This window comes from Canis lupus, chromosome 16 (genome assembly GCF_011100685.1).
Source record: "Canis lupus familiaris isolate Mischka breed German Shepherd chromosome 16, alternate assembly UU_Cfam_GSD_1.0, whole genome shotgun sequence".
NCBI lineage: Eukaryota > Metazoa > Chordata > Mammalia > Carnivora > Canidae > Canis > Canis lupus.
Window position 1 is genome coordinate 18,431,659 of NC_049237.1, and position 27,483 is coordinate 18,459,141.

Consider the following 27,483-nt stretch of genomic DNA (forward strand, 5'->3'; position numbering starts at 1 on the left):
GGCCACATATTGCATGATCCTAGAATGGTCAAATCCATAGAGATAGAGTAGAGGTACATTAGTAGTTGCCAAAGTCTGGAGGTGGAGACAGTAAGGAGTGGCTGCTAATAAGTATGAGATTTCTTTTCTTTTTTTTAATGACATTATATTTTTAGAGAAGTTTCAGATTCACAGAAAAATTGAGAGGAAAGCACAGAGATTTCCCATATACTGTCTGTCCCCACACAACGTTGCATAGCCTCCCTGGTTATCAACCTCCCCACGGGGTGGTACATTTGATACAACTGATAAGCCTACATGGGTACATCAGAATAAGATGTCTTTTGGAAGTGATGAATATTCTGGAATTTGATAGTGGCAGTGGATTCACGACTCTGTTAATGCCTCAAGAACTACTGAATTGTACATGTTAAAAAGCGAAACTTCATAGTAAATGAATTCCATCACACTTTAGCCATTAGTTTGAACGATGGTGGGAAAATTATTAAAAACACTGGTGTAATCTAGGCATACACACACACACACACACACACACACACACACACACACTAAAGTATCATAAAAACGTGCCTAACATTGAAGAGGTTTCGGTGGCAATTACGACAAAGAGAATGTGGCCCTCTCCCTGGGTGTTCGTTCGTTCTTTCTTTCTTTCTTTTAAAAGATTTTATTTATTTGTTCATGAGATACACAAAGAGAGGCAGAGACAGAGCAGAAGGAGAAGCAGGCTTCACGGGGGGAGCCCAATGTGGGACTCAATCCCAGGACCCCAGGATCATGCCCTGAGCCTAAGGCAGATGCTCTACTGCTAAGCCACCTAGGGGTCCCCCTAGGTATTCTTTCTGAGCATACCAGAGTTGCCTGAGGACCTGGACTTGAGATTCAAGATAGTACATCTGATGGATCAGGGAAAAAAGTGGAATCAGCCACTGAAATCTGAGTAGGGGAAGGGCGAGTAAAGGCAAATACTTTTTCTATTTTGTGATTGGCTGATGGTATTTCGCCTTCACCAGGGATTTCAGCAACCACATTTTTTTTAAAGGTTTCATTTATTTATTCGTGAGAGAGAGAGAGAGAGGCAGAGACACGGGCAGAGGGAGAAGCAGGCTCCATGCAGGGAGCCCGATGTGGGACTCAATCCCAGGACTCTGGGATCATGCCCTGGGCCGAAGGCACGCACTAAACCTCTGAGCCACCCAGGGATCCCCAATTACGTGTTTTTAATTAATGTGGAGACAATCCGGTCTTCCTCAGGATTCCTGCAGTACGTGTTCCTTACCTGTGTTTTCCTTTGAACAGGACTGTGAGGGAAGGATTACTGAACAGTTGCTTCTGTGGTTGTCCAGCACTGGCTCTGAGGCTTAGAAAGCAACAGCGCTTTAAGTAGTTTGTGGTGGCTCCCACCCTCCCAAGGCACATGTGAGTGTTTGTGCCACCTGGAGTCCCAGGGCTCCTGCGGTGGTCACTTTGGAGTGAAATAAAAGGGCGCCCTGGAGTGCCTCTGTCCCCCAGCAGTCCAGCAGTGAGGCTGCGTGGTAAACGTCCCAGAAGCCCTCCCTCCTTGTGCTCATGCAGCACACACGGAGAGCTGGCCCTCAGCCTTCTCTGCTGCACGGGGAAGCGTGTCCTGGTCTCTCGAGTGCAGCCGCCAACCCCGGGAGTCATTTCCACTGGACTCCTGTGCAGCAGCGTGCCCTCTGCAGTCACCTCTTTGAACGCTGGCGGCCAGTTGTCAGGGGCAACAACAAGGAGTGGGCAAGAGGCACCTGCCGGTGGTGGGGCCCTGGTGAATCCCTGAATTCCAGAAAAGGCTTTGAAGAGCAGGAGTTCTTTTATTCTCCTGTTAAAATACAAATGTGGCCGAGCCTTGCCTAAGCCCTGAGCTCTGTTGGGCTTCTGTAGCCGGTATTTCTTTCTATGGGTTGTGCTGCTCAGGCCGTGTGTCCTGGGGTTGGGACAATCAGCCGTGCCCCTTCCCTCCCATTGCAGTCTATCTGCATCTGCTGTCCTGGGGTGCAGCACTGGCTTTTGTTTGGCAATCGCAATTCTGTCTGGCAGAAAAGAACATCAAATCACTCTACCTGCCACTGGCTCCAGAGCTTTCTCAAATTCATGAACCTGCAGAGCATCCTCACGTCAACCAATAGTACAGACTATTGGTCCAACATCAACGCTCCCCTCTTGGGGGCTGAGAGCCTTGAGCTCAGTGCCCAGTGAAGTGTGAGCAAAGGAGACACAGATGCTCTTCCTGAGAGCTCAGCGTCGGTTGAGAAAAAGACCGCAGGAATGGGCACAAGGAGAATCTCCCTTGTGTCGTGTGATCAAGTAGCAAAAACAAAAGAGAAGTGTGAGGCAGGGCTTGGGTAAGGCCTATTGAGTGGGGTTCATCCCTGACAGCCTGTGGCCATGGTTCTGAGTAGCAGTGGCTTCCCCTGGGGGAGGGATGAAGTACAGTCTTGAGGAGATGAGAGTCCTCATGATAATAACACCTTGAAAATTTTTGTGCCATCCTGGGTGTGTCGCCTTGCCTCTGTTTTGATAGATTTACTTAGAAATTATGGGGGCACCTGGGTGGCTCAATGGTTGAGCATCTGCCTTCAGCTCAGGTCATGATCCTAGGGTCCTGGGATTGAGTTGCATTGGGATCCCCACAGGGAGCCTGCTTCTCCCTCTGCCTGTGTCTCTGCATCTCTCTCTCTGTCTCTCATGAATAAATAAATTTAAAAAATATTTTTTTTAAAAAAAGAAAGAAATTGTAGTAGGGACTTTTCATAAGATAATCTTTCCCAAGGACTGCCTGCTTCTCGTCTTATATCCTGGTTTGTTGAAACTCCGATCATCGCACCTGCTTTCTACTCGCCCAGAAAATCCATTCTGAACTCACTGGGTTCAGCCTTTTCATAGAAACATCCCCAACGAATATAAATAATAGTGAAAGGGAATAGAAGGGAAGGGAGAAGAAATGGGTAGGAAATATCAGAAAGGGAGACAGAACATGAAGACTCCTAACTCTTGGAAACAAACTAAGGGTGGTGGAAGGGGAGGAGGGCGGGGGGGTGGGGGTGACTGGGTGACGGGCACTGAGGGGGGCACTTGACGGGATGAGCACTGGGTGTTATTCTGTATGTTGGCAAATTGAACACCAATAAAAACTAAATTTATTATTAAAAACAAAAAAGAAACGTCCCCAACTCACGTGGGCCCCCTTTCCAGGAAGAATCACCATGGAGGCGATGTCGGTGAGGTGATCATTCTGAACGACAAGTACCTTGTTCCGTTGTGCAGTCTAATTACCCCCAGTTACGCACAATTTATGTTTTAAAAATCAAATTAAAAGTGTTGAAGGCAATCTTGCCTCCAAAGGGACTAGCCGAATAAGAATGTGTCCTTTTCAATTGTGTCATTCATTTCTCCCTTGCTAGTCTGTGCCCTTTCCTAAATTTCTCTTTGGCGTGATAGACTCCAAAGTTACCTTTTTTATTTTCAGCTATTAAATACGCGGCCTACCCTGGGTCACACGCAATGGCGTATGCCTTTTTTTGGCAAATACAGTTATTGCATTCCAATGCAAAGGCCTCTGACATTCTCCACTGCCACAGCGAATGTCGAATGCTGTAGGAGCTGAAAAATCCAGCAGGATCACGTTTGCATTGAAATAGCCCTGACAGTTGACCTTATGGATTTTCACATTAGAGAAGATGGACACCAGTTTCAGGTGGTGTGGAACGGAAAAGCCTCGGACATTTGAAAGTCACAGTGACAGTAGACTGGGCGGCGGCCATGCAGAGGTTATCAGAGTATAAGACTCATTAATCTTTTGGGTGGGAGCAGAGCATAGAGATAATTTTTATGGAGTTGAAATTCCATCACCAGTGTAGGTCCAGTGTCTGTAACAGCTATGCTGACTCTCAGCTTATCTTTTTTTAATTTTCAATTGGACCCAATAGACTTTACTGAGAGGGAGTGAAATCTAGCAAATTGGCCATCATGGCTCATAAATTGGATTCTCCTATAAGAAGGAATAGGTACGAGCAAGTCAGACACTTAATCAAGTGTTCTGAATGTGCACCAGAGTCAAAATAAGATGAAATGGGTTTGTGTGGAAAAAAAAAAAAGAGATGTATTAAAATTACATTTGAGAGAATCCTTCCACTTCAGAGGTGTGACTGCTAGTTAACAAAGGAAGCTCTGTAATAACATTTCTATAGATTTTGGTTTTTTAATAGGCTATTATTTTAGGGTAGTTTGGGATTCACAGCAAAACTGAGAAGCAGGCACAGAGTTTTCCCAGACACCCTCTGGCCCCAGGCACACAGAGCATCCCCCCTTACCGATCCCTCCCTCCCCAGAGTGGCACATTTTTACAATGGATGAACTTGCATTGACCCATCATCCTCACTCAATGTGCATAGTTTACATTAAGGTGCACTCTTGGGGAAGCTCCTAGGGGGACTCAGTCCATCAAGCATCCAGGTTGATTTCAGCTCAGGTTGTGATCTCAGGGTCGTGGGATCGAGTCCCATGTCAGACTCCACACTCAGAATGGAATTTGCTTAAGTTTCTCTCTCCCTCTCCCTCTGCCCCTCCCTCCCCACACTCTCATTCTCTCTCTCTCTCTCTCTCTCTCTCTTTCTGTCTCTCTCTCTCTCAAATAATCAAATAAATCTTTTTTAAAAAGGTGCACTCTCGGTGTTGTACATGCCATGGGCTTGGGAGAATGTGTAATGACACACATCCATCATTACAGTATTGTTACAGAATAGCTTCACTGGCCTGAGAACCCTCTGTGGTCTCTTCATCCCTCCCTGCCCCAGAACGCTGGCAGCGATCTTTTTACTGTCTCTGCAATCGTGCCTTTTCCAGAATGTCATACAGTTGGACATACAGTCCTTCTTTCACTTAGCAGTAGTCTTTTAAGGTTCTTCCCTGACTTTTTCATGGCTTGACAGCTCATTTCTTTTTGGTGCTGAATAATATTCCATTGTCTGGATGGACCACAGTTTGGTTTTCCATCTACCCAATGAAGGACATTTTGGCTGCTTCCATGTCTTGGTGATTATGAACAAAGCTGCTATAAACATTCACATGCAGGTTTTTATGTAGACATAATTTTCAACTTCTTTGGATAAATACCAAAGAGTGTGATTACTGAAGTATATGCTAGGAAGGTATTTGGTTTTGTGAGAAACTGCCAAACTGCCTTCCAAACTGGCTGCACCATTCTGCATCCTCATCAGTGATTCATCATTCATCATTCATCAGTGATGAATGACACACTTCCTGTGTCTCCACAGCCTTGCCAACACTTGGTGTTGGCAGCATTCTGGATTTGGGCCATTCTAATAGGTGTGTAGTGATATCTCATTGTTTGAAGCTAATCTTTTAAAAATTCTGGAATGATTGATTTTTAAACACTTATGTAAAACACATATATAATATTATATCGATTGATGAATTTTCAAACTGAACAGGCTCTTATAGCCAGTATCCAGATCAAGACACAGAATACAACCACCATCACAAGAGCCCCTAACCATGCTTTCTCATCACTAATCCTCCCAAAGGTCCCCTAATTTCTAACATCATAGAATAGTTTTCATGCTTTTATACTTTTTGCATTTCCAGTATTAATATAATCATGTGGTGTGCATTCTTTTACAATAGATTGTTTTGTTCAATAGAATGTTTATGTTTATGATATTTTAAGTTGTATTGATGCCCCATTTTTAGTCTACATATAATCTGTATATAGTCCCTATGATAATCGCAAAGTAGCTTAACAGTAATTTAATAATTTGTTTGTGTATCGTGACAAGTACATACACCTTACTGTTTCTTACTGTTTCTTTTAGAAATAGGTAGTTTGGCCATGTTTTCCAGGTATTTTCTTTGTTCTCTTTCCTGTATTAAACTCATCCCCCAAATCTGATCTCATCAGAGCTCATCTGTATATATGACTATGGCCAAGTGTCCTATCCGAGGATGCATAAGTTACTTGATAGGCTCTGGTATTGTTGCCTTGCACTTGGGCATCTGTAATTGTGTTTCTAGATTCCTTTGTTCATACCCACCTGCTAACTGCCGGATTGGGTGAATTGAGTCTACTCTGGTCATGAAATACATACTTGTTTTAGCTGCTCTTGCTACTGCCACCCTTGTCATCGTTTCTGGCTAAAGTTAATTAGTTAATGCTAAGTGAAATTAGGTCCCATAAAGGGATTGTGAAGATAGTATTTATTATGACAGTTCGGAATATGGGTGAGATTGGGGAGGACAGGAAGCATTGGTGGAAGGTTTTATGAAAGATGAGGAATATGAAAGTCAGATGCAGGAGAGATGAAGGAAATCCAAGAGGGAAGGTCACCACAAGGCATAATAATCCTGGAGCACTAGCTGGGCAGAAGGGCCTGCCTGAAAGCCCTGGATGGACATAATGAACGTAAGGACTTAAGGCTGAAAGGCGGCAGTGGTGACAGACTGGGATGCCAGGCACTGGATTTGAGATTGTCCTCTAAGGGTTCCTGTTGTCTGAAACAATTTATAAGTTGAAACTGTTTTTAGAATCTTTTAAAATATATATATATATATATATATATATATATATATTTATTTATTTATTTATTTATTTATTTATGATAGACATAGAGAGAGAGAGGCAGAGACACAGGAGGAGGGAGAAGCAGGCTCCATGCCAGGAGCCCGACGTGGGACTCGATCCCGGGTCTCCAGGATCACGCCCTGGGCCAAAGGCAGGTGCCAAACCACCGAGCCACCCAGGGATCCTTGTTTTTAGAATCTGATAAAACTATAAATCATCTCATCGTTGGAAAAAGGCATATATGTCCTCATAAACATTTTTTAAACATTTTTAAAAGATTTCATTTGTTTATTTGAGATAGAAAGAGCACAAATGAGAGTTGGGGAACACAGAGGGAGAGAGCGAAGCAGACTCCCTGTTGAGCAGGGAGCCCAATGCAGGACTCGATCTAGAACCATGACCTGAGCCCAAGGCAGACGTTTCACTGACTGAGCCGCCCAGGTCCCCATCCGCATAAACATTTGTTTTTTTTTTTTTTTTTTTTTTTTTTTTTTTTGTGTGTGTGTGTGTTTTTTATAAAGAACTTTTTATTTATTTATTTTTTTATTGGTGTTCAATTTACTAACATACAGAATAACCCCCAGTGCCCGTCACCCATTCACTCCCACCCCCCGCCCTCCTCCCCTTCTACCACCCCTAGTTCGTTTCCCAGAGTTAGCAGTCTTTACGTTCTGTCTCCCTTTCTGATATTTCCCACACATTTCTTCTCCCTTCCCTTATATTCCCTTTCACTATTATTTATATTCCCCAAATGAATGAGAACATATAATGTTTGTCCTTCTCCGACTGACTGACTTCACTCAGCATAATACCCTCCAGTTCCATCCACGTTGAAGCAAATGGTGGGTATTTGTCATTTCTAATAGCTGAGTAATATTCCATTGTATACATAAACCACATCTTCTTTATCCATTCATCTTTCGTTGGACACCAAGGCTCCTTCCACAGTTTGGCTATCGTGGCCATTGCTGCTATAAACATCGGGGTGCAGGTGTCCCAGCATTTCATTGCATCTGTATCTTTGGGGTAAATCCCCAACAGTGCAATTGCTGGGTCGTAGGGCAGGTCTATTTTTAACTCTTTGAGGAACCTCCACACAGTTTTCCAGAGTGGCTGCACCAGTTCACATTCCCACCAACAGTGTATGAGGGTTCCCTTTTCTCCGCATCCTCTCCAACATTTGTTGTTTCCTGCCTTGTTAATTTTCCCCATTCTCACTGGTGTGAGGTGGTATCTCATTGTGGTTTTGATTTGTATTTCCCTGATGGCAAGTGATGCAGAGCATTTTCTCATATGCATGTTGGCCATGTCTATGTCTTCCTCTGTGAGATTTCTGTTCATGTCTTTTGCCCATTTCATGATTGGATTGTTTTTTCTTTGGTGTTGAGTTTAATAAGTTCTTTATAGATCTTGGAAACTAGCCCTTTATCTGATATGTCATTTGCAAATATCTTCTCCCATTCTGTAGGTTGTCTTTGAGTTTTGTTGACTGTATCCTTTGCTGTGCAAAAGCTTCTTATCTTGATGAAGTCCCAATAGTTCATTTTTGCTTTTGTTTCTTTTGCCTTCGTGGATGTATCTTGCAAGAAGTTACTATGGCCGAGTTCAAAAAGGGTGTTGCCTGTGTTCTTCTCTAGGATTTTGATGGAATCTTGTCTCACATTTAGATCTTTCATCCATTTTGAGTTTATCTTTGTGTATGGTGAAAGAGAGTGGTCTAGTTTCATTCTTCTGCATGTGGATGTCCAATTTTCCCAGCACCATTTATTGAAGAGACTTTCTTCCAATGGATAGTCTTTCCTCCTTTATTGAATATTAGTTGCCCATAAAGTTCAGGGTCCACTTCTGGATTCTCTATTCTGTTCCACTGATCTATGTGTCTGTTTTTGTTCCAGTACCACACTGTCTTGAGGACCACAGCTTTGTAGTACAACCTGAAATCTGGCATTGTGATGCCCCCAGATATGGTTTTCTTTTTTAAAATTCCCCTGGCTATTCGGGGTCTTTTCTGATTCCACACAAATCTTAAAATAATTTGTTCTAACTCTCTGAAGAAAGTCCATGGTATTTTGATAGGGATTGCGTTAAACGTGTATATTGCCCTGGGTAACATTGACATTTTCACAATATGAATTCTTCCAATCCATGAGCATGGAATATTTTTCCATCTCTTTGTGTCTTCCTCAATTTCTTTCAGAAGTGTTCTATAGTTTTGAGGGTATAGATCCTTTACATCTTTGGTTAGGTTTATTCCTAGGTATCTTATGCTTTTGGGTGCAATTGTAAATGGGATTGACTCCTTAATTTCTCTTTCTTCAGTCTCATTGTTAGTGTATAGAAATGCCACTGACTTCTGGGCATTGATTTTGTATCCTGCCACGCTACCGAATTGCTGTATGAGTTCTAGCAATCTTGGGGTGGAGACTTTTGGGTTTTCTATGTAGAGTATCATGTCATCGGCGAAGAGGGAGAGTTTGACTTCTTCTTTGCCAATTTGAATGCCTTTAATGTCTTTTTGTTATCTGATTGCTGAGGCTAGGACTTCCAGTACTATGTTGAACAGCAGTGGTGAGAGTGGACATCCCTGGAAAGCCACAAACTACCAAAACTGGAACAGGAAGAAATAGAAAACCTGAACAGGCCAATAACCAGGGAGGAAATTGAAGCAGTCATTAAAAACCTCCCAAGACACAAGAGTCCAGGGCCAGATGGCTTCCCAGGGGAATTTTATCAAACGTTTAAAGAAGAAACCATACCTATTCTCCTAAAGCTGTTTGGAAAGATAGAAAGAGATGGAGTACTTCCAAATTGGTTCTATGAGGCCAGCATCACCTTAATTCCAAAACCAGACAAAGACCCCACCAAAAAGGAGAATTACAGACCAATATCCCTGATGAACATGGATGCAAAAATTCTCAACAAGATACTGGCCAATGGATCCAACAGTACATTAAGAAAATTATTCACCATGACCAAGTAGGATTTATCCCTGGGACACAAGGCTGGTTCAACACCCGTAAAACAATCAATGTGATTCATCATATCAGCAAGAGAAAAACCAAGAACCATATGATCCTCTCATTGGATGCAGAGAAAGCATTTGACAAAATACAGCATCCATTCCTGATCAAAACTCTTCAGAGTGTGGGGATAGAGGGAACATTCCTCGACATCTTAAAAGCCATCTATGAAAAGCCCACAGCAAATATCATTCTCAATGGGGAAGCACTGGGAGCCTTTCCCCTAAGATCACGCATAAACATTTGAATGCACTTCAGGAATCTCATGTGCCTGGTCAGCCTGCCCACAGGCCTGTTAGGAATCAGCTTGAGCATTTGTCCAAAGCCCAGATATTACAGTATATCAGACTACATTTGTCCCCCACAGAATGCCTCACTAAAATAACTCAAACCATAAGTGTTGCATTGTTTCATAAAAGAAGTCCAGGGGCACCTGGGTGGCTTAGTTCAAGCATCCATCCGACTCTTAACTTTGGCTTAGGTCATGATCTCAGGGTTGTGAGATCAAGCCCCACATAAGGCTTCACACTTAGCACAGATTCTGCTCAAGATTTTCTCTTCATGTGCCCCTCCTTCCATTCAACTCTTTCTCTTTCTCTCTCTCTCTCTCCAAGATAAGTAAATTAAAAAAAAAAAAAAAGAAGATTCTCTCTCTCTTCCCTCTGCTCTTCCCCTTCTTTAAACAAACAAACAAAACAAAACAAAAGGAGAAGTCCAGACACAGCCAGGATGGTTCAGTAGCTCAGGTATCTCTGCTGTTATCGTCAGCATGCTGGCAAAGTGACTGCACTGGCTTCACACATCACACCTCCTATCCTCACTAGAAAGAAGGGAAAATCACAGGACTTGCCTCATGTAGTTCTGTCTTTGTCTGAAACCAGCTGGGAGACAGCTTACTTGCCACAACCATCTTGCATGGCCTCCCTTAGCTGGAAGAAGTTTCCAGAAAGTCAGTGTTTCTAAGGGTCAGCCTCTGCAGAGTTGAAAAGAGTACAGTGACTCAGAGAGGCAGCCTCCTGTCTGCCACAACAAGACCCCTTGATTTATGAAATACTTTATGGATGCAGTCTACATGCCTTGAACTCAGTGAATTTGCACCATTCTTTAAATTGAAACAAATCTGAGAAGAGGGAGTTCTGACAGGTTTCCATAAAAGAAAGAATTAATTTACATGGCTACTAACCTTATAGTTAGTTGCAAACTTCCAAAGTCTTGAGAAGTGAGTCCCTGGGAGGATCTTAACAGGCTCTACTTTGACTTTTCATCATTAGTTCTAGGATTGCGAGGTACATCTTGGTTATTTATTGAATCCTTACACTAAAGAGCCATTTATCTGAGGGATGGCAGTAGATTGTTATGCGTGCTTGCATTAAGAATCTAAGCTGAGGCAAATGTGCCTACGTATTTATCCATAAAGGGACATTTTTCAAAGCATTGCTACATTTTGCATCCTGTGTTAAAGGCACAGTTGTATATAGACCATGAAAAAGATAAATCCCATCCTGGCACTCTGATTTTCTTTAGTCTGTTGCCTGGTTTGGATGAAAGCCCCTTGGGAAAGTTCAAGTGAATTTAGGGAGCCTTCAGGACCATCTGTTACAAGGAGCTGGCTAGTCTAATAGTTGCTATTTTAGGAAAGACTCTGGCCAGTCAGAAAACCAAAGACAGCAATTCAGGAGTCTCAGTTGAGTTACCAGGTCTGAGTCAAGAATACAGAAATAGATGATATAATAAAATCAGAGAAGGGGAGAGAAATTGCCCACAGTGAACTAGGCAGGTCAGAGCACCAAGGAGGATTGATTTCCAGGCAGCAATGGTCCACCTTCTCTATGAGACAGAGCTCTTCTCTTTTTTTTTTTTTTATTTATTTATGATAGTCACAGAGAGAGAGAGAGAGAGGCAGAGACACAGGCAGAGGGAGAAGCAGGCTCCATGCACCGGGAGCCCGATGTGGGATTCGATCCTGGGTCTCCAGGATCACGCCCTGGGCCAAAGGCAAGTGCCAAACCGCTGCGCCACCCAGGGATCCCCAGAGCTCTTCTCTTACCTTAAACCCTGCTGGAATAACCATTTATCACTTCAGCAAAAACAGCATATCCTCAAATGGCTATTTTCTATTCCTCAAATTCCAGATTATCTCTAAATAAACTCTGTGCTTTTTATATGAGGTACTAAAATGAGCAGAAATTAGGTTAAGAGATAATTTACATAACCTCAGATGTATTAGTCTTTTTCTCTCTTGCTTTATCCTTATCCAGATTCTTTTTTGATTTTTTTCTTAAAAATTTAGTGAATGTGTGATTATTGTGTTTTCAGAGGATGCCTTCTAAAGTTATGGGTTAGTTAGAAATGGAGAAAAGGTCTTAAGGGATCAGCTGGGTGAGAAGACACCCCCCCCCCCCAAAGGTTCCATGTCCTAATCCCTGGAACATCACCTATTTATATGGCAAAAAAGGGATTGTTGGAGGGTGGTGGGTGGGGGGAGGTTTCCTGCTTTATGCATGAATCCTAAATGCAGCCACACATATCTGTATGAGAAGGAGGCAGAGGGAGATCTGACACAGACAGGGGAAAAGGCAACGTGACCAGGGAGGCAGAGATCACAGTGATGCAGCCACGAGCATCGATGGGGACAAAGAAGGGAGGCTTCCCTAGAGCTCTGTAGGCTCGGAGTGCACCCTACTGGCATCTTGCTCTTGGCCCAGGGAGACTGACTTTGGACTTCCGGTCTCCACAACTGTAAGAGAGCAAACGTCAGCTGTTCTGAGCCACCCCATTTGTGGTGATGGCTCACAGGAAACTAAAACAAAGGGAAATAAATGCCTTTTCCAGTCTTGCAGTGGCCGTATCTTACAGGTGTCTGAGGTGGGTGACAGAGCTAGAAAGAGGTGTGCTGGACATGCCAGGGTCCACCCGCTCACTGGAGAGTCCATGCCAGCCTCCACACCTCTCTGCAGGCCTCCTCTCAGCTTTAAAATTTGGTTCTTTTTCATCTCTGCCCACCAGGGAAGGATCTGAAATGTTTTCGTATAAATGTATATATTGGTGTTCTTAAAATGTTAAGTGGAAAGGACAGTACCCACCCCCTGCCTTGACCTAATTTATTTTTATGATTTTATTTTACATGCATGAAATAGATATAATCTCCACTTACAATTCATATAATTCTTGAGTCTTTAAGCCCAAGATCAAATGCCAGCAGGGTTGTTTTCTGATGAGACCTCTCTTTCTAGCTTGCAGGTGGCCTCTTCTTGCTGTGTCTTATGTTGCTTTTTGTCTTCGTGCATGGAGAGAGAGAGAGAGTGCGTCTCTTCTTCTTTCCTTATGAGAACACCATGTCTGTTGGAGTAGAGCTCCACCTTTATGATCTCATCTAACTTTAATTATCTCCTTTAGGGCTCTATCTCCAAATATCATCACATTGGGGGTTAAGGCTTCAGCATATGAATGGCAGGGGGTGCAGTTCAGTGCATAGCACCCATTCTCATGGACATCTTTGGGGGGCATTATTTTACCTACATAAGCTGACCTCCAGCCCCTAAAGATTCACATCTATCCCAATACAAAGTACATTCTCTCCATCCTAAGGTCTCCAGAGGCCCTGAGCTATTACAGGATTAACTCAAGGTCCAAAATCTCATCAGCAAAAAAGCCCCATATCTCATCATCTAAGTCACCTGAACGAGTTATGGTAAGACTCTGGGTGTGCTCCATTTTGCGACCTGTAGACCCAGTTTAAATTTCATTGTTCCTACTTTGTTGATAGCGAAGCATGACTAGATTTCTTCCTTCATTATGAGAAGAATCTACCAAGGAAATATGAGTATCATCTATAGTAGATAGCATTGATTGTACTTCTTAAAAAAAAAAAAAAAAAGCCTACCTGGAAGTATTGATTCCAGAATCTACCAGCACCTGACACAGAGCACTTTCTCAGTTAATTTGCTGGCAGAGGAAGGGAAATGTTTCCTGTGTTTTCATAGCTTTTTCCTTAGACTAAGCCGCTGTCCACGGTTCGTCAGTAATGGTACAAACTTAGCAGTGATTTGATGTTAAGCAAAAGCTGTATCATTGGAACTCATGAATTAATGGTTCAGACTTTGAATATCAGAGTTTCCATGCACCTGGGTGGTGCAGTCGGTTGAGCATCCAACTCTTGATTTCAGCTCAGGTCTTGATCTGAGGGTCGTGAGACTGAGCCCTGCATCAAGCTCCATGCTCAGTGTGGAATCTGCTTGGGATTCTCTCTCCCTCTCTCTGCCTCTCCTGATCGTGCTCTCTCCCTCTCGAATAAATAAATGAATCTTTTAACAAACCAGTTTCTTCGATTTCCATATGTTCCTCTGAGTGTTTGTATGAAAGCAAACAAAAATACCAGCTTCTATCGAAACAACATACAGATGTTCCCTGTGACTTATTCTAAATACCAAAGTACTTTTACTCTGAGCCCGGGCTTGGGATCTGCCTCCTCTGGGAGGCTGTATCTGCCCTGCCCACCACAGTCTTTGTCTCCTGGAGATTGAAAACCCTTGTACTTGACACCTGCCACAGCACACATCGCAGGGTGAACACTTGCTGTGTGCCACTGGTGTGTGTGTTCCTTGTTGATCTGTTTCAGAGGCTAAATTTTTCTCATTAAAGAAATGTGTCTGTAAAAAAATGGTTTTCAAACCGTTTTCTTTATTTACATAATTTTTTTAACCTGGAGAACATAGTGTTTTAGCAGGATCCTCATTAGCATTAGCTGCTTGATATTTTCTGTATTCTGTGATTTAATTAGCATCCCACTTGTGGATGGAATAGGTTGCACACATCCAGCTTCTGTGAACAATGTCAACATTCAGATTTCCCTGAGAATGTGGCTAATGCTAGCTTGACTAGCTTTCCATGCCTCTTTGGAGAAGCCTTTATAACCTCTCCGTAGTTTAGGTTTGCCTTCCATAAAATGGCTTTCCTCCCTCCTCTTTCGTAGAGGATCAAGAGTTAAACCTGTCAGTGTCCTCTGAAGACTGCAGAGCATTTTTAGAGTTGTCAGTTATTCCAATTTCTAACACGAGCAGAACTAACAAGAGACTTCTCACTAATCTGGATAGATTTTCTTTATTACTAAATTGGGTTTGTCAGTAGCTAACCTCCACTTGCAGTGATTGAAAACCTCAAGAGGTTATGCTTCACATTAATCCATTTTAGGGTGGTGGAATTTATTTCTAATTTTAAAAATCTCTAGAGAACATTCCAAAATGTTCTCCAGTAATTGTGCTACTTAACAACATAACGGTTTAACAAGCATCCGGCAAGGAGCGTGAGCAATACGCATTGTATTCTGACCTACATAGAGATAGCGGCCTCACTGGGGATTAGGGCATGCCTTTGCCTGCCGGTGAGCTGACCAGGAGGCCATGATAACTACAAGTGCTGTTTGGTTATCCAGCTTTCAGGCTGAAGGAAACTTTACTTTTCGGTCATCCCCAGATTACCTTCAGGGTGAAATCCAAATATAAAAGCCACTGGCCACTAATATCTCCACCTATACATTGACTTCTAGCTTAAGATGGTAGATGGAGCACAGAAATCTTTCCCTTCTGATTTCAAGCAGGTAGAAATGAGAGAAAATAAAACATAGCACCTACTGCTTCTCCTTCATTTTATCCCTCGTTCCAGGGAGTCCCCTGCCTCAAAAGTGGGTTCATATTCAGAGGGTCACCTGTGTTGGGCAAAGGGCTCCAGCCCAAATGGCCACAGGAGACCCAGACAGAGCCTCCAAGTACCCAGGACGTTGCTCGCAACCACATCACCAGGAGTCTCTCATGAACCAGAACACTTTCAGGGAAGAAGCTGAGAGTCATGGGGACCTGCAGGAACTATCCTATCCCCTAGAAAGCAGAACACCAGCTTAAGACACGTGACCACTTAATACACAGGAGCTCTTTCAAGCACTTAAATATAAATTAATAGGGAAAGCAGAAAATGACATTTTGGGTTTTAAAAAAATTATCAATATGATAAAGGAGCCTACAACTATAAGAGGAGACTATCTTGAAAAAGAGCTAATTAGGGGTATTAGAAATTAAAATATAATTATTTGAAATTTTAAAATTTAGTAGTGAGATGAAAGAAACATATAGATAATGCTAAAAAATTAATAAAGTGGAAAATCAAACTGAATAAATCACACAGATGGCCCCAAAGACATAAAAAACATGGAAAACATGAGAGAAAAAGCCAGCAATGTGGAGATTGGATCCAGTGGGTCCGCTTGTACCTGGAAGGAGGAACAGAATGAAGGACAAGCAGTGTCAATGACATCATTGCTGGCAATGTTCCTGATATGGGACTGACAATAGTACTGGCTGCAAAGCATGGTTTTTAAAGAAAATCTGCAAGTGGACATTTTGTTTTTCAAGTAGGTTCCATCCCAAGTATGGAGCCCAACTCAGAGCTTGAACTCACGACCCTGAGAGCAAGACCTGAGCTGAGAGCAAATGTCAAGTGCTTAACCGACTGAGCCAGCCAGGCACATCACGAGTGGATGTTTTCTAATGAAATTCCAGAATATCAAATGTAAGGAGAGGATCTGCCTTCACCTGTGGACGTTCCCCACTCACACTTCCTCCCACCCTAACACCAACACAATTTCCTGAGAATGTTACATTCACTGATGTCTTCATGCTCTTCCATTCCTTATAGCTTGGAGGTTCTTCTTATACCTCTTTTATCTTGGCTAGCAAGACCTTTCCCCAGGGAATTCTTTCCAGAATTCCCCCTACTTCTTTCTTCCTGGTCATGGCCCACCCTGCTACTCCTGCACTGACACTGTTGAAATACAGTTATGCTTTCCATTTGGCTCCCCTCCTGCTCCCCGAGCTTCTTAGAGTCTTCAGCTGGGATTCTTCAGGTCCCAGCAAGGTTCCTGGAGCATGATGGTCACACATACTTGTCACCACCTCAAAAGATTTTGGAAGTGCATCAAAACACAAATCAGTGATTTAGCCAGATAGCAGTTGAATATGTGAACAAGTCACCAAGGTCCAGGGAGGCCAGGGTGAGAATCTTGGGACCGAGCTGATTATTGACAGAGTCAAGTGTCCTGGCTTGAAAACAGCACTTTATAGCATCTATCATAATGCTTTCACCACAGACTGTCCCTATTTAAAAGTCACGTGTTTAAAATACCTTTTAAAAACAAAGTAATCGTTTAAAAAAAAGACATTTTTACATTAAATGTCTTGCAAAAAGAGATTTTCAGAAAGTGAACAAATTACCTTTTTCATCTTTAACCCGAAGTTTGTTTAAATGGAAGCCACGCCTTCTTTTCTCATTACATGCATGGATACCTCAAGAAGTGAGCTAGAATCTTCCTTAAATAGTGAAGTTACTTAGATTAAATTTATGTTTTAATAGGACTATTTATTTTCTGACCATATGCTTAAGAGGGGCACCTGGATGGCTCAGTCAGTGACATGTCTGCCTTCAGCTCAGGTCATGATCTCAGGGTCCTGGGATCGAGCCCCGAGTTGGGTTCCCTGCTCAGTGGAGAGCCTGCTTCTCCCTCTCCCTCTGCCTTGCCCTCTATTCATGCTCTCTCTCTCGCTCACTCTATCTCAAATAAATAAATAAAATCTTTTTAAGAAGAAGTGTCTCAGAAATTTTTATACTTAGCTTTTGTTTTACTTATTTTTTATTGAAATATATTTAACATACATCACTGTGTATGTTTAAAGTATGCAACATGCTGATTTGATACATTTATATTTTGCAATATAATTGCCTTTGAGGAGTGAGCTAATACCTTTATCAGGTCACGTAATTATCATTTCTTTTTTTTTAGTGGGAATAATTAAGATCTAATCTCTTCATAATTTTGATATTTATAATACAGATTGTTGTCTGTAATCACTATATTGTGCATTAGATCTCCAGGACTTACTTTTCAATTAGTTGCAAATATATTTCTCAATTACTAGATCACAGTGTAAGTTCACCGAATTGATGTCTAGTCATCTTTAAAATGTTCACTTACTGTTTGTTTTCCAAACGGAAGTGCATTGCATCTGAAGCTGTGTGTGCCTTTTCCTGGGGCTGCTTCAGTTGCAGGTGAAAAGGTCCCACAGGGAAGAATTAGGTTTGCTTTAACATGTTTTATTTAGCACCTGGGAGAGCTCCACATATAATCAGGCCTAATGAGAAGGTCACTTTGAAAGGTATCATTCTGTAATTTTCAAAAGACTTTTGCACACATTAATCCTTTTTGATATTCAAAAAATCAGTCAGTACACAAAGTAACATGTGACTCTTCTGACAACTTCAGTAATCGATAACATCCGGAGGGACCAAAAGAAAGATATAGGAGATGTAATAAAATCCATGCACTCGAATCCTACAAGAAGCTTTAGGGGATTTCATTCAGAGAGTACTTATTTATCATGCCATCAGGCAAACGTTCTTGTTTTTCCCACCTGCCACAGCTCATGAAACAGAAAATTAAAAGAGGTAAAGGGTACTGTTGAAGGCAAGCTCTGTGACAGTCCAAGATGGGGAAGCTGGCTCCACAGGTAGAAACCAAAAAGAAAAATAAGCATAACAACCAAACATCAAAATGTAGAAGCAACACAGATCTGAAACACCCTCACCTGGGATGCACATAGACCTGCACGCCTTGATTAGCACTGAGGAGAGCCCCACACAGCAGCACAGCACAGAGCTGATGAAATGAGGACCCCAAGTCTTCAAGAGAAGTGCCCTGACAGCTGGCATCTTCTGTTCAAGAAGGCAGGAACAGAAATAAATCTAGATGGACGATGTCCATCGGAAATGGTTAATAATGTGATTGGCGTAGCAGAAGTGAGAGTGGTGTCAGGTACTGCCCTTGTGTGTTTACTCTGTTAGCTAAAACCCCAGAAGCTTCAACCTCAAGAAATAGGATAAACATTGCCAAGTTTCTAGTCTCACCCACGGTGCCATTAACTAAACACCTCCTCTTGGGGTAGATATTAGATTGGTACCTTCAAGGCTTACCCCAGGTGTTTCCTCCTGAGTGGGGTGGTGGAGATGAAACAAGGTAGAATCTTGATTGTTTGCAGACAGACGTCTGAGGTGTGATTCTATCTGAACAAGAACTGACTCCCAACCCAGACACAGCCAGGGACAAGTGAAGCATATGGACCTACGGGATGTGTTTCTCACCTTTTCATTCCCAGCACCCAACATGCTGCCAATAGTTGGCACTTAATAAATGCATAATGAATGATTGGTTACATCACACAACTGAGATCCTTTCTGGACATTTGTTGCTTCCTCTCTTCACCCCTCTCACCTTATTGTTCATAAATCAGTCTTGAAACATTTACTTCTGTTCCTAAGAAATACAATGGTTTATGTGTTCAAGTGGAGGGGGAGAAATGATGCCATGCTACTGTACCATGATCCTCTTACTGTAGTTTTTGATATTTTAATTAAAAACAAAAAGCATGAATGGCTTTTATTCAGCCCTTATGTTATGTATAGAAAGTATATGTTTTACCATATGTACTATTTCTGAATGGCAACAACAATATGTTATGGTCCTCTCTGGATTTTTTTCTTAATCCAAAAATAAAAGATTTAACCATTTGCCATGTTCCTTCTAGCGGAAGATAATAGTCTGTCTCAAAAGAAGAAGGTCACAGTGGAAGATCTCTTCAGTGATGATTTCAAAATTCACGACCCTGAGGCTAAGTGGATAAGTGGTAAGTCCTGAGTCCTGCATGTGCATGGGAAGCCACTTTTCCACAGTTTGGGTTTGGTTGTTCTCATGTTCTCTCTTTGACTGTGGAAGTGGATACATAAAGCCCATGCTGTGATAATCATCTTATTATCATTCTAAGAAAATGTGGATCTGGTAAAATGGGGCTGTTCCTTCATGAGAAATGGGTCCTCTGTGTCACCTCCCCGAATCATTTTTTCTCAGACGGAGATGGGAGATGTTGCTAAGCAACAGGACCAGGCAGAGACACAGCCAAGCTTCCCTCCCTCATCCTCTTCTTTCTTCTCTTTTGTACAGCCCAGGCTTTCACTCCTCACTAGATAGAGAGGCCAAAAGAAATGTAAAGGCTTCTTGTCTAATGTCAGCAAATGAAGAAACTACAGAGCCTGGTCCACATTTGAGGATAAATTTATTTTCCTCCCGAACTTTAGTCTGGATGTAATCTACTTTTCTTTTTGGGGGGAGTTTTTAAAACAGCAAAACAGAATTGGAGGCAAAAGGCAGTGTGTTCATTTTGTGGTCCAGGACATAATCCATTTCATCCAATTGTGGCTGAACTAATTTTCAAGTGTAGTCATGGGAGAAAAGGTGTGAATGACCATGCACCCTCCTCTGCAGGCTGTGGTTCCTCCCCTCTAAGTAGTCCAGCCAGCAGTACCTCTCCTGTTATCTCTACAATGTGGATTTCATTGAGGGAGCTTCAGTGGGATGCGCTTGAAAATTAATCCTCAGGTCAAAGAATGTTTATAGTGGAATGCTGGAGGTCTAGTTCAAATCCTGGTTTTTGTAATAAATGAGGTCCAGAGAGGTTAAGTGATTTTTTTTTTTAGGCCACACTGCTTGCTAGTGGCACAGATGTAGTTGGAAGCCTGTCTCCTGACTTCCCATGTAGTGCTCTTCCCCCACTGTCTTGTTGAGTGACACAGTGTTACTGTGTTTTCTTTCTGTCAGGCTGCTTCTGAAATGCTTCTCATGCTTCACAAACTCTCAAAAATCAACTAGCAATGACTCTTTGCCATTAACCTCCTACTAAGGCAATAGCTTCTCTTTTGTCCTCAACCATGGCCTCAATATTATTTTCTGATCCTTAGATTAGCTTATTTAAAGATGAGAGGGACGCCTGGGTGGCTCAGTGGATTAGCGCCACCTTCAGCCCAGGGTGTGATCCTGGAGACCCGGGATCAAGTCCCACATCAGGCTCCCTGCATGGAGCCTGCTTCTCCCTCTGCGTATGTCTCTGACTCTCTCTCTGTCTCTCTCTGTGTCTCACGAATAAATGAATAAAAGATCTTTTTAAAAAGATAAAAAAATAAAGATGAGAGAAATAGGTGGATCTCAGAGAGCATGTATTGTATTCAAAGAAATCAGGGAGAAATAGGAGCAGTGTGCAGGAAATAGCAGTTGGTGGTGCCCACAGAAACCCAAAACACGGATAGAGCCAAGGTCTTTTTGTTTGATGGAGGAAATAGTTTTACCTTTTGTGTTGAGGGAGACTTTGCACCTGCTCTTGATTTGTGGTTATCCATTGCATAGGCAGGAGGAAAGTTCCAGTAGCACACTCCAGGCCCAGTCTTGGGAATGAAAGGAGATTATTCTCTTCTGAAAGATTGCAAAGTCATATTCTAGAGACAGAGCAAACAATGGGCGACCAGTGGTAATCCTGACACAAAATGCATAGAGAAGGCATTTCACGGATGCTGTATAAACTCCAGTCTTAAAGAATGGCTAAGAGCTCAGTAAGAGAGAAAGCAAAGAATAGACCCCTGGGGGATGTAAGGCTAGAATGTTAGTCTGTGCTAAGTCTTAGTGAAAAAAAGAAAGTAGAGAGAGAAAGAGAGGAAAGAAGAGAAGGGGGAAGGGAGGAAACTTGGTAAAGGGGCAGAATCTAGAGATAAAACCAGTTGGAGACAAAAACTGAGTCATAGCTAAGAGATTCAGAGCAGGTCAGAGGAAGCCCTGCGAAGATTCCATGAGGTGCTAAAATAATATACTCACGTCTGTTTATTAGGGTGCCCATAGCTGCAAACTTGGCCTAAACTAGCATTCTATAAGCAAAAAATATTTTTTTTTAAAAAAAGCAGAGATCTGGAGTCCTAAGAGCAGGTAAGTTTCTGCTGGAACCATGTTGGTTGTGAGGAGTTTGTATTTCTTGAGCTAATTCACACTGCAGATGAGTGGAGCTGGTCCAGAGTGTGCCGGCTGTCTGGCCAGAAGAAACAAGCTAACATTTCTTTATCCACAAAGTTGGGAGTTAGTACAAGCAATTGAGAAATGGCATCATGCCCAGCAGAAAATGCCCAGCCTGCCTGTTTGGCAGGTAAATTCTATTCATGAAGACCACCTACTATTCTAAATGAAGTGCCTTTGGCGTCCAGGAGCTTCCTTAGGAGTACTCTCCCTTTGTAAATGTCCACATTGAGGGTGACGTTTTGCTATGTAGCCAGATGGTCATGTCTCTCCAAAGACCAGGCACCATCCAGAGGGTAAGGGGACATGATTCTTTTTCTCCCCATCCTCCTTTTAGCTGTCCTCTTGCTGTTCTTTCCTGCATTCCTCTTCCTGGTCATTCCCTTTCTCCCTGCTCCTAAATTGGATGGATGAAGTAGTGTTGCAGTGGTTGACTGAATCTTTATAATTGATGTTTCACAAATACCGTAAATAATTTATTCATTTCTTTAATATCACAAATCTAAATGTGAAGATCCAAGGAAAGATTACCACAGTCATTGGATTATCGAATGATGTGAAGCTGAGTGCATTTTGAGATTATCATACCATTGTTTCATTCACTTAGTGTTTACTGAGTGCCCACCATGCAGCAGGCAGAGAGCAGGGCACAGGGAGCTGTTTTTTTACTGGTAGCCTTGGGAGTCCCCTCTGTCAGGACCATCTACTACCGCCATCACCACAACCCCTGAGTGAGTCTCCTTTCTCTCCTCTTCTTCCTTTCCCTTCTGTCTGCCTCTCCTTTCTTCATCTTCATCATCATCACCATCATCACCACCACCATCATCACTATCATCACGATCATCATCACTATCATCATCACTATCATCACTGTCATCATCACCATCATCACTATTGTCATGATCATCATCACTATCATCATCACCATAATCACTATGATAATCACCATCACCACTATCATTACCATCATCACCACCACCATCACCATCATCACTGTCATCATCACTATCATCACTATCATCATCACCATCATCATCACCATTATCATCAGTATCATCATCACCATCATCATCACCACTGTCAACATCATCACCATCATCATCAGATCACATCATATCACATTGTCATCATTATTACATCATCACCATCATCATAGTTCTTATCACCACATCAGCATAACCTACTGGGGGGTTCCATATCTTATGCTCTAGGCTAAGTGCTTTGCATGTATTAAGTCATTTAATTCTCACAACCATCTTTATTCCCATTTTACAGATGAGGTAACTGAGGCTTAGGGTTTAAATGATTTGGTCAGTATTACAGTTGGTAAGTAGCAAAATTTAGACTTGAACCTACATCTCTCTGGTTTTAATAAACTGTGCTACATTAGATAAAACCCAGGTTTCTGGTGGATATCTGGTTTCTTTCACAACCTCACTAGCTACATGGTGTGTTTTATCCAAGACTATAGGTTGTAAATATTCTAGAATTATTGCCATCCCTTAAATTCTTTATTCTAGGATCCCTTATTCCCATGTTGTGAAACTAACAGAATACCTAAGCGATAAAGAAAGTGGTATAAATCCCCATGGAGAATAACTTGATTTTTAAATTTTTATTATTTTTTAGTGCACATTAATCATGAAAGTTAACAAGTGTATCTTGGGTTTAATATTGGAGTTAATAGTCTGGAACCTAATACACTTTATTTATTAGGATGAAATTTATTGGGTTACAGTTAAATTTCTCCTCACTACTTTTTTATACAAGAGACTTGTTTTAATCTACCTTTTCTGAAAATGATTGGTATAACAGCCATCATATTCTCTGCTCTCAAATATTGGTTGCAACCAGTTGAGGTCTGTGGATCAGTAGGATGGACAGCATCCAGCACACACACTGAGAACCCCCTACAAGGAAGGAGGCCCACACTTCCCCAGACTGGCCACAATGCATTTGCTCTATATACTCGCTTAGTGGAGGGAATCCTTCCAATTTTTCCAGAAACACATTGCACTTCTCAGCCTTGTGGGTCCCTTGATGCGCTGTACTGAGATTCTGTGATGTGAGGGGGTCAGGATTTCACCCCAGCACCCACTGAAACTCCCCTGTACAGCCACCACTGACCTCCAAGTAGTTGCTCCCATGGTCACTTCTCAGACCTCATCTTACTTTACCTGTCAGCTGATTACTCCCTCCACCTGGGTAGACTTTTTCCCTTGACCTGTAGGTCATCCTATTCTCTTGGCTTTCTTTCAGTGTCATGGGTGGCTCCTTCTCAGGCTCTTGTGCTGCTTCTTGCTCTTCTCCCTGACCTTTCATGGTGGTGGGGCCCAGGGGCTCAACCTCTGCTCTTCCCCTTTGAATATTTGCACTTCCTCTCTCAGTGTTTTCATTGAGTTTCATGACTTTAAGTATCCTCCATCTACTGATGCCTCCTAAATGTACATCTCCACACCACACCCCCCGTGAAGTTCTCACTGTCTCACAGACATCACAGCCTTCAGCTTAAAAGCCCCAAATCTGAGTTCTTGATAAATTCCCCCAACTCGCAAAAAAACAAAAACCAGAAAATAACCCCTGTCCTATCTACAGCCGCTTTCAGTTCAGTTCACGGGAAGTCCGTTCTTCTGACAGAACAGGCTAAGAAGCTTGGAGTCCTCCTTTGCTCTGTCTCTTGTACCTCACATCTGATGCATCAGGAACTCTTCTGCCAGCCCGCCTAACATACTCAGCACCCGTCTAGACCCAGTCAGACATTGAGGCTCGTGGCTGCCATGCCACAGGCACATTCTACATCAGTCCACTTGGAAGGATCAGGACCAGAGACAGGTATGCGGCAGGCAGGACCGGGAGCAGGGCTCTCCAGAGGCTCCTCGGATAAAGGCTCCTGGTGCCAGGAGGAGGCTCACTTACATGACTAGGCTGGCGTTTTTCTGTTTCCAACTTCTAGATGTCTGGTTTCCTCACCCCTCTCATTTCCTCTCACTGTGTGCACCCCTAGAGGAAATATTCCACGCCCAGGACTGTGGTTACTACTCGAGTCCCTGAGTGTCAATTCTGTATGCAGCCCACTCAGTCTTCTGAGCTACCAGCTTGTGCAGTGCATCACAGTGTAGTGTGTGTGTGTCTCCCTGACTGATTTGCACATCCACCGGGATGTCTGAGGGACGCCTCAGCTGCAGGCGTCCGGCACTGCACCGCCCTCCCCAGGCTCCCATCACAGGTCTCAGGCTGGCTCCCCACGGCTCTGAGGGCAAGGCACACAGTCCTGGCCCCCGGGCCCTGCATTTCTCAGACTCTGTGATCGGTCTCTACTTCTTCCCACTTAGATGTTTCCGTCTTTCCTCTGCCTCTCTATCTCTCCAGGTTTCTTTTACTCTGAGCTGACGTGAGCTTCTTTGGATTGCCACAAGAGTCCATGTTCTTTCTCCCACAGGGTGGTTCATACCCAGGATGCTCCTTCTGCCCACACACCCCTCCTCTCTCTGGCCCATCTCTCCCACTGCCACCCTGCGAATGGTCCTGCCCTCACCCTTACTCCACCAGCAGGCTTTTCCATCCTGCCTTAGCCTTCTACATTTAGGCTCCCTTGAACCCTGAACGTAACCATTTTTACATGCATCAAGTATAATTATTTATTCAATAGAGTGTCTTTCCTTCTCTATGTAAACTGCATAAGGGTAGAATTCACATCTGTTTGTGACCTTGTCGAGTGCCTGGTATGCAGCCACCTGGTCACACGTCTTCAATACTTTATTTGATGCTTAAACAACCTAGTTTTAAGGATAAGGAGACATATGGAAATGCCATTTTACATAGGATGGTCTTTTCTGATGAAGCGATTTTAAACAGAGACCTGGATGTGAGAACCATGCAGAGAAGCTCTCAGGGGGGAAGCATTCCAGGCAGTACGAAACAGCAACTGCAAAGGCCGTCTGGCATTACCCATGAACAATGTCAGGCCAGAACAGAAGGGCAGGGGGTGACAGCAGGGCAGACAGTGGGGCCAGATTCTGCGGGCTTTTGGAAAGTGGGTAGGCAAATGAGAATGCGGTAGAATTTAGAAAAACAGGGGAGTCAGCTTTGACCTGTCAGGGGTAATGGTCATATATTTTTTTTAAGATTTTATTTATTTATTCATGAGAGACACACATACACACACAGAGGCAGAGACACAGAGGGAGAAGCAGGCTGTATTCAGGGAGCCCGATGCAGAACTCGATCCCTGAACTCTAGGCTCACGCCCTGAGCCGAAGGCAGAACTTAACCGCTGAGCCATCCAGGCGTCCCAGGGCTAACAATTTTAGAAAACTGGGATGACATGGTGAAATTCAGCATGGACCTAAGTGTCGTATCAAATATTTTTATCATAAATGTATTATATATTTATTGTAGTAAATTAGAAAACAGAGTTGAGCACAACTTCTGAAGACGCTACAACTCACCTATAACTCCACCGACGAGAGATACCCACTGTTAAATTTTTATTCTTCCCTTTTCAGGTAATGTCATATGTGGGATCATACTAAGTGTGTTAAGGGGGGGGGGAGTGTATAACATAGATCATGAGCTATTTCCATGTGATACATGTGTATTTCCATTATCATCTTAATGTAATGTCTGAATGGGGTCTCCTTACCTGAATGTATCTTAATTTGGCCCATCTTCAGATGCTGGATGGTTAGTGTGTGAGCAGAAGTTAAGTGACAGATATAAAAAGCCATCACAAATGAGGGATGATAGGATGTGATGTGCAGCTGAGCAGAAGTGGAGGGATGGCAGGAAGTACAGCCAGGTGTGACTCAGAGGTTAAAGAGCCTAGGTAACCGGAATGGCTAAAACATTGCACTGACAGGGAATTGGTTTCTGTGGTTAGATGATGAGTTCAGGGGCAGCCTGGGTGGATCAGCGGTTTAGCACCGCCTTCAGCCCAGGGTGTGATCCTGGAGCCCTGGGGCCGAGTCCCAGGTCGGGCTCCCTGCACGGAGCCTGCTTCTCCCTCTGCCTGTGTCTTTGCCTCTCTCTCTGTGTGTCTCTCATGAATAAATAAATAAATCTTTTTTTTTTTAAAGAAAGATGATGAGTTCAGAGTAGAAGTTGACATTAGATAACTAAGTGGAAGTGCACTTTATATATTGAGGACCAGGCATGAAGCTAGGTGAAGAGATCAGAGCTGCTTGGAGAGATGTGGAAAGTATGCATCATTGAGGGGCTGCTAAAGTCTCTGGGTGGGGGGTGGGGTGGGGGAAGAAAGAGGGGACCAAAGGCCAGAGGAGGCAGAAGGAGAGCGCAGTGGTGGGACAGCAGGGAAGACACAGAGAAGGCGAGTTAGGAGGGCCAGCCTACCCGTTGTGTGACGGCAGGTGGACAAGGCATCCATGGGAGGTTGCCCATGGTGGCCACATACTTCCCGTGCCAGCAGATACCCTGTCACCCATCCTGTTTCACACTAATGCCAGAAAGAGGATATGGTATTTAGATATAAACAGCTTCTGCTGTCTGTACTTGTAAACAGCAGAAACTGTCTCCTCCGTGTCCGTGGAGTTGTCTCTCTGCACACGTGGTCGGAGGCTGCATGTACTCTCAGTAAGCAGGTCTGCCTCTTCTGAAGGCCGTCTGGACTACCTGTTGCAGGTGACTGTGAGCAGGCCAGGGCCGCCTGCACCCCTCAGGGAGCCTGCTGTTCCCTGCCTGGATCTTCCCAGCACAGGCATGCAGGGAGCTGATGGGCAGAGGCTGCTGGCAGGGCCTGGGCCACTTGTCTGCTGGCCCCAGGCAGGTGCCTCCCAGCCTGCTCTGTTCTCCGTGTGGCCGGTCAGCGTGAGCAGGAACGTGCCGAGAGACCACAGTGACCGGCTTCAAGATCTCGGTGTTTGTTTACGCTCATTTCCACTAATCCAGCCACTTGTGAGCAGAGAGCCCTCTCTGTCTCT

General features: G+C 43.3%; 1 protein-coding gene across 4 annotated transcripts in view; it reads left to right on the forward strand.

Annotated features, from left to right (window-relative positions):
• Positions 1-27,483, forward strand: part of DPP6 (dipeptidyl peptidase like 6) — an 825,076-nt gene that overhangs the window by 480,305 nt on the left and 317,288 nt on the right. For all 4 annotated transcript variants that reach the window (XM_038559795.1, XM_038559792.1, XM_038559793.1 and 1 more), the window contains exon 3: positions 19,245-19,343. In XM_038559795.1, the coding sequence (XP_038415723.1) occupies positions 19,245-19,343 (99 nt within the window). The remainder of the gene's footprint in view (positions 1-19,244; positions 19,344-27,483) is intronic.